Source organism: Folsomia candida, unplaced genomic scaffold, assembly GCF_002217175.1.
Source record: "Folsomia candida strain VU population unplaced genomic scaffold, ASM221717v1 Fcan01_Sc006, whole genome shotgun sequence".
NCBI lineage: Eukaryota > Metazoa > Arthropoda > Collembola > Entomobryomorpha > Isotomidae > Folsomia > Folsomia candida.
In genome coordinates, this window is record NW_019091198.1 from 6,313,326 (window position 1) to 6,321,631 (window position 8,306).

The following is an 8,306-nucleotide window of genomic DNA, read 5'->3' on the forward strand; positions in this document are numbered from 1 at the left end:
CTGGCGGAATCCGTATTTGTTGTTGACAATGACTCGGGAACAATTTTGTTAGGAAGAACTTACTAATGGATCGTAATTGTTGAAGATGAATGTGAAATTATGGCATGAATTGTTGTATTTGAAATTCATCCTTTGTTGCTGAGTGATTATTTGCTGAGAAGTCCATGTCCATGCATATCGTATTCAACAAATAATAATAAAACAACGTATACGACATGAGAAAAGTATCACAGACACAACAACGTTGCGAAGATCTCCGCCCTTTCTATTTTCTGTTTGAGGATATGAGGTTTGCCAAATTGAGCTTTGTCTTGAGTCGAGAGTACGAAATAGGAGGACAATTTCAACCAACTGACAGACGAATATTATGTGGAATGGAAATACTTTGTGTCTCATTGAAATTCAGCGACGTCTTTCACGGGGTCAGTGGATTAATTGAATAGTAATTTCATTCGAATTTTGGCTACAGTTGTACAACTTGGGGCCATACTATACACCAGATAATTGTGGTCCTTTGAATGGTTTTCTGTCCGTCCGTACTGACGCGTTGTAACGCGGTTAACGAATTTATCAACTGGGATGGATCCGTCGAGATGAAAGTCTTTGTCTCAATAGAGAGAATTAAAGTGTTCTGAAAATACCACGTCTTCTGAGACACCCAAATTTCCTTGGGTACGTCGTCGTATGTACGATATGCATGCAGGTGACAAAGTCTGCACAATTGCTTTCGGTAATATATCATTTCAACGAGTGCTTTTAGTCGAGAAGTTCAAGTATAAAAATGGTCAAAGAGTTCAAATTCAGGCTCGGAATAAGGATTCAAAATTAGTTAGCACCACTTAACATGCTTGTTTTATGTGAGTGTGCCTTTGTCTGTTGACGGAAGCGTTGTTGGAGAAATGAATGGCATCAATTAACTTTCATCGTCATCATCATCAGCAGTCAAAGTTGTGTACTTGGCCTGTGAATTCTTGGGTCGCCTAAAAAATGAGAGTCGTCGTCGTCGTCGTTCTACTGACTACACGGCACAGTTAAACATTGACTCTGAGTATTTGCACTTGAGCATATTTCTGCCATTGTTGACTCGTCTGGTCCACTCCACACTCCCACATTATCATTTGAGGCTTTCTGTGTGATGTACTTTTCCTCCCTATGCAGAGGAATGTACGATAATGTAGGAGAAACGGTCAGGAGGCAGGCTTTGTCACCACCGGTTGGCAAACGCACCAGTTCAACAAGTAAACTATGTTTGCTCTATCTTAACGAAAACCCTGAAACAATGAATGGTTGAAAGTAGTGTTTGCCGTCAACAAACCCAAGGCATTCTAAAATTCTAAATAAAATTCACTCAGAGCTTAAAATGAATGGATGAATATTTTTAGTACGATGAATCTATAACCATAGTTCAAGTGCAAGTTCACATCAATCAGTTAGAAACATATGCACAATTAACCAGCAAAAAAATGGATTTTTACATATATTTGTTTGAGTGATTTGTTCAAAAAATTAACCCTACAATTACTTTGCTTACAGAAAAATTAATTGCATTAAATGGAAGAGTACGAAATATATTGTGTGTGCTAATCTATGTAGCTGTTCCATTTGGACAACTTCATGCGCCCTGGTTGAGGCACGCTGCATCTTTCAGTGTGAACATGACCATGCTTTAATTCCGAATTGATGATTTTTTAATTGAGATTATTGAGATTGTGTGTGCTAAGTGTGTCGTACTGTTGAATGTGTTTAGCTGTCTTCCTAAAAGTTTGATTTCATGCATGCAAAGGAAGAATGGGGAGAGAGGAGTTCGTCCCAAAGATAATTTCACGTCCTGTCTTACACTGTTATTATTAACTTTTCGACCCATCGGAACATTACGACGACGACGATGATTGCATTCCAATAGAAATAGAAAATAGCACCACCGCACAATTCACATTCGAGTCACCTCACTAACGAACACTTGAATATGCATTGTGTACGAGTCCCATCCCAAATGTCAAGACGTCATTTATCCGTTAAACAGTGGGATTGAATGTCATGTCACTCATTGTAATTGTTTGCTAATTATTCTCAACGGTGGGATTCGCAATTCTAGGTCACAAGAAGCAACCATGGTTTTCCTCGTCCACCCGTTTGCAAGCTGTAATTATGCTTATCTTTCGGGCTCATTGTCACCTTTGCGCGATTATTGATTATGCTACAGGCTCATTATTGGCAACAATTGACAATGTGTTCTGTATTGTCCTATAGTGTTAATCCAATAAATAATCATTATCGTCGTCGCTTGAAATAATTTCCAGATTGATTGATGCAGATGGCTACTCGGGTACAAAAGGAGAGTGGTTCAGGATGTGCATAGAGATCTTACGTGATTAGTTCAATGCATGTGATCCATCTCAACCAAGAAGGTTGAGAAAGTCAGAGTTCTTTGACGGATGATAAGATTAATCCGTATGTACTGCTTGCATTCACATTTCATTCCATCAATCAAAACTTGCCCGACTTTTTTAGAAGATTTATCGCAACTAATTTATCATCCTCTGAGTACATTAATTTCTGAATGGTCTGGCACAAATTAAATAAAATCAGCCTGAACAACTTGCTACACGCGCTCCACTCACTGGAGGAAATGAGTCAAGAAAATTAGACCAATTTGTTTCCAAAGTTAGAATTCAACGCGGCGTAATCACTTTAGGTGAAAGTTTAGACATAAATATCAAAAATTTTGGTAAAAAGAAGTTAAGAGACAAATTCCCAGAAATAAACTAGTGTTTTTACTACATACGCCCATATGTACCTAAGCACAAACAATTGTCACTCTAGACATATGTATGTGGTCCTTTGAAGTTCATATCAACTTCAAAGCAATATTAATACATTTTTTGTACGTATGTGTATCAAATAACAATTGTAACTTAAACGTTATAGCTTCCTCCATAGTTCACGTCAGCGTCATGTCCTGCTCCCAATCCGATTGGTCTGAAACCCTTAATTGTCGTAGTAATGATTTCGATAAGCCAATCAAAAAATCGGATTGGGAGCAGGACATGACGTGAAGTGTGGAGGAAGCTCATTTCTTCACGTGTGGGTTGAGGGGGTTGGTTAGGAAATGGTGGAACAGATACGCTTCCCTTTGATCCTTCGGAAGTACATACAGACAAAAAACAATGAGTTCGAAGAAAGTAAACAGAGAAAGGATGAGACGTTTCAAATGATCTGTGCTTCTGACTTTCAAGGATTTCTGGGAACCCAAGGCTTCTGTTCGCAACGTGTGCACATTGTGAATTGTGAACTTTCATCCCAATTTTGATTTAATTTGAACTGCATACGTGCACAGAACAAATTAATCGCCCACTGAAACATGCCTAATTTACGTCTGCTCTTCATGTCCCATTCATTTCATTCAATATCAAGGCCATTGTTCAATCATCCAATAAAGGAGACGATAATAATATTATTTTGCATTTGATTGAACATCTTGAACAATTGACACGCGTCAGATCACGATAAAGCGACAAATTGCATGTTTAGTTTCTTGGAATATCTTTGATCTTGGTTGGCACATGACGCCAAAAATATCTCCTCGCAGAAGTCACCAGCATTTATTTTCCATATAATGATAGGGAACAACGAGGCTGCATTTAAGATCTTAATATTAGACGACCGACTACGTGTGGGATTGGGAATACATTTACGAGATATTTTTACAGCCAGAGGAAGAAAGAAAGTGAAGGCATAAATTTTCCAAATAAATTCAATATATTGTAATAAATGTAAATTAAAGTGGATGAAAGATGTTGAACAGAGCGGAAATAAAGATGGAATAAATTTTATCTAATGTTAAATTCTTCTTGCAGGAACGAAGAACGGAAATGAACGAGGAGTTGGAAACGGGGGAAAGGCGACAACAGCCTTCTTCTTCTCTGGAGACTGAGAAAAAGTCAGGTCACAGATTTGGACACCGTTCTACAAGAAGGTCACAAAACCAGCAGAAGAATCATGTGTGGCTCGTCTCTTCAAGTGTCGTCTTGTTAGTTTTGTGCCATGCCTTGACTCCAGCTCAATGCTTTTTCTTTCCCAAATCTCTGTTCCGAAGACTGTCCCCGGCCCCTTCCTCGTCCTCCTCACAAGTGCAGCACACTGCCCCCTCCAGAGACTCCAGACTGGTCGGCTCTCCCTCCGAGCAACAACAAGTGCAGTCTGGGCTGAGGGCGTACAACAATCGTCCCCTGGGCAATGAGTCACCTTCTCAACCAAATCCAAACTTTCATGTGCCCAAAGCTTTATGCATTGCATGCGAACGGTTTCCTTGGATGCCGGTGGCAGGATCCGGAAAGCCCCAACAACAACAGCCCACTGATCAATATCCGGCCAAATCCGTTTCAAATGCCAATGTCCAACCATCCAATACAATTGTTATTAGCGCTCTAGGCCAGGCACAAGATGGGGTTCCGCTTCCGGTGCAACCAGCAAATAGGAAACCATTTGCCATTCAGTTTGACTCGGTCCAATCCCAGAATAATGCAGCACCGCAACATCAACTTTCATCTCAAAAGCAACAATTCAAGGAGCATACGCCCACGAATGACAATGCAAATAAAAATAGAGATCCTGCCACAAGACCAATCACTTTTCAAATTTATGATCCGCCTCGACAACAGCCCACTGTGTTGCGACCGGTGGGAAATAATCCGCCGCCCCCGCAGCAGCCGCAGCCTCAGCAACACCAAAGTGGTGGATATTTTAATGAGCCAGCCCCATTCATGCAGCCCCCACCAGGTTATCAGATCCGCCCCATGCAAATGTTCCAGTTCCAACCTCAAATCGCTTATCGACCCACCGTACTTCAGCCAGTAGTGAGTCAAAGTTATGGCATGGTTCCTCCGCCCCCACCTTTCCAACAAAGTGGATACAACTTTCCTCCAAGAAATGCCCCTCAAAAACAACAACAACCGCAGCAACAATCTTCGTCATCGGCATCATCATCAAATTCTGCAGCACCAGTTCCACCCATTACGATTAGCACCATTGTTGCCGCTCAGCATGGCGGTGGTGGGGTTCGTCCTCAACAGCAACAGCAGCAGCCTAAACAACAACAGCATGCTCCAATTTCCAATTTCCAAAATATTCTTCCAGCCAAACTAGTGTATCAAGAGCATTCGGAGATTCATCCACCAAACATTGCACCGTATAAAAATCCACCTCAGCCTCAAGTTCAATACGGAAAACCATTCCCACCATCCCCACAAAATATTAAGATGCCAATCATTTCACGACCACCTTTTGGACAGTTTGAGCAGATAAAGTCTTCGAATAATATTGGCGGATATTTGCCTCCACCTCCACAAAATAGACCACCACAAGGAGGATATCTTCCCCCACAACAATCTCAACATAGTGGTCAACAAAAGCCGGGTGGAAACCAGTATATCATTAATTTGCGTCCTCCAGTCCAACAACCTGCACCCCAACAACAACAAGGTCAACGACCTTTCCCCAGTGGACAAGTGTTCTTCCCTAACCAACCTCAGCCACAACAACAACAACAGCAGCAGCAGGCCCCAAAACAACAATACGGATCTCCTCAACCGTCTGGGCAAAATCAACAGCAATCAAATCAAGGTTCCAATGATGTGAAATATGGGCAACCACAATCGAAACCTCAAACAGCAGCCGCAGACTCGTCACAATCCCACTCTTCAAACATTGTTGCAATTCCGGTCCCAAATCAGGAATCTTCTCCTCCAGATTACCATCAATCAGGAAGTACGATACAGAACCAGAGAGAAACCCCGTCCAACAACTATGTTGTCCAGACAGCACCCAAAGTACCATTCAGTCCACCCAAAGGAGTTGTAAAAAATCCTCACATTCAATCCATTGAGAACATACAGCCCCCAGCACCTCCAAAAGCATCGGAAGGCAGTGGTAGCAATAACCCCTCCACTGTTGCCCCCTCGGTGCAGGAGAGTGGATGGGAAATTATCCCAGCAGTACAGACCGACATTACGCATCTCTTCCAAAATCCAACTACTCCAACGGAAAAAACTAAACAGGTCACCACCGTCCCAGTCCCACTTCCCGTGCCAATTCCCATTTCTGACTCACATGCAGCCAAATCTCCCATATTCATTGTTCGTAATCAAGGAAATCGACCATTATCGCCGAATGACCCCAAAATTCACGGAAATATTGTCGTACATGGAATCACGTACCATGAGGAACAGAAAAATAAACCAGAACCGATAGTGGCTGCTGCTCAATCTCAGCAACAAGGTGTGTCACAAGAACCTCCTCCTCGAAGTCCACCACAAAATGTAGAGTACAATACTCAACAAATCAACAATGCTCCTCAACAACAACAACAGCAAATCAACAATGTTCCTCCACAACAGCAACAACAGCACCAATTTGCCCCCCAGGTTCAATCTCAACCCGTTCCTAACCCACAACAACAACACCCTCAAATAGTTTTGAGACCTCATCCCGACAGCCAGTTTGACCCTTTGCCCGCCTCCATCAGCACGGCCCTCTATCACGCCCAGAGGACCTCCTATCTCACTCACCAATATTGGCAATCCAACGCCAACGGGAATGCAGGTCCGGGTGGGAGAACCGTTTATGTTCACAGCGTCCCAGTCGTACGTCCTCAATACCCCCAGGTTCAAGTGAGCAACAACAACTTGTTGGAAGGGGGCAGTGACTCATCATCTCCGGTAGCCTCGAGCTCCGACCTCAATTCTGTAGAGGGTGACACGACTCAGGATGAAAATATCCATAACGGAATTTCAGACCAAACCACTGTAAACTGCCAAAATCATCAACAATGGGTCAACTCAAAGAATGAACCAACAAACCCCCCACAAGTCACTCAACAACAGCAACAACAACAGCAGCAGCAGCAAGAACAACAACAACATGTTCAACAGCAACCTTATCTCATGTACTATCCTCCACCCCCACCAGTCCAACAATCTTCCATTTTTTGGATTCAGCCCCCACAACAACAAGGCAATCAAGGAGATTCAGGATTCCTTCGACTGAGACCGCAAATGCAGCAGCAGCAAATCCCAACTGGAGGAGACAAGTCGAAAGATGGTCCAGTTTTCTCCAAACCTGTTTATGAGTGGTCGACCCCAAAAGTTGCTGACCAGTCTCAAACCCAAAGCGTAAATAAGTACAACCAAGTACAGGAACCAATCAAAGAGGAATCGAGGAGCCAAGTGCAGGACGGATCAGGGACGACAAATGGTGGAAGGGGACAACAAGACTTGAAGGGAAGCAGCGAAGAAGAACAGTACTCGATAAATATTCCGTTTGGCCAAAAGCTCTCAAAACGGCCGACTGTAACTCCATTCGACATTATTTCCGTTGGTGGCAAGGATGACTCCCAGGTTCAAAGTTTAGGTGTGTCCGTAATAATAATGCACGTTAATAAACATAATTCAGAGGGGAGCAGTAAAATTTCGCCATGTTTGTCTCTCGTTGTTTTGTCCGTATGAAATATTTGTTCCTTTTATGTTTTTCCAGAGGAGGAGAATGTGGGGCAGCCAGAGCAAAAACAGTCCAATCCGAATGTAGACTACCAACCTCAAGGGCCCACGTCGTCCTCGGAGCACAATTCGTACGATGGATCATCCCAAGAAGTCCACAGCAGTGATAACCCAAATGGTCTGAATGAGTTCTCCGCTCCTCCGGGTGGAAACGAGAATAATCAAGCTCCTCAGTTTGAAGATGATCGTTCCTCTCCGCCTGCTCATCCGAATTACATAATCCGACCCGTCTCCACTACTATTATTCACTCCCCAGAGTCAAGTTCATATGCGTCTCAATCATTCGGTCACCAAACCTTCCGCCCTCAAAAGGTCATTGTTCATGATTTTACGAAAGGAAACAGCGACTCTTCATCATCCGGGTCTGACACGTTTGGTGAAAGTCAGCCCTCTTCTGCCCCATCAGAGGAAGACTATGGTCAACAGAGTCAACATGTCCACTCCTGGCAGAGCTTCAACAACAACGTGGTGAAGCTAAAGTCTCCCAAACTGGTGGAAGAGTACCAACAGGTAGACGATGACGAGGAGGATGACAAGCAGTCTTTGGCTTCTGTCTCAAACACCAAAGTCGTGCAGTATCAAAACGTAGCCACCGGCCTGGTGACAGCTGCCGAATGTGCTCAGGCTCATTCAGAACCAATTTTGCTCACGGCATCCAGCGAAACTGCGGAGGGAAAAAGGCTTCAAGATGTTTCCACTAAGAATGAGGAGAAAGCGGAGAAAGTTCGATTTCGCCAAGGTGAGTGTGTCGAG

General features: G+C 43.2%; 1 protein-coding gene across 1 annotated transcript in view; it reads left to right on the forward strand.

The window, feature by feature from the left end:
* The window catches only part of LOC110851282 (putative mediator of RNA polymerase II transcription subunit 26), a 28,425-nt gene that overhangs the window by 17,397 nt on the left and 2,722 nt on the right, over positions 1-8,306 (forward strand). The window contains exons 2-3 of the mRNA XM_022099000.2: positions 3,858-7,407; positions 7,531-8,292. Of these exons, the coding sequence (XP_021954692.2) occupies positions 3,858-7,407; positions 7,531-8,292 (4,312 nt within the window). The remainder of the gene's footprint in view (positions 1-3,857; positions 7,408-7,530; positions 8,293-8,306) is intronic.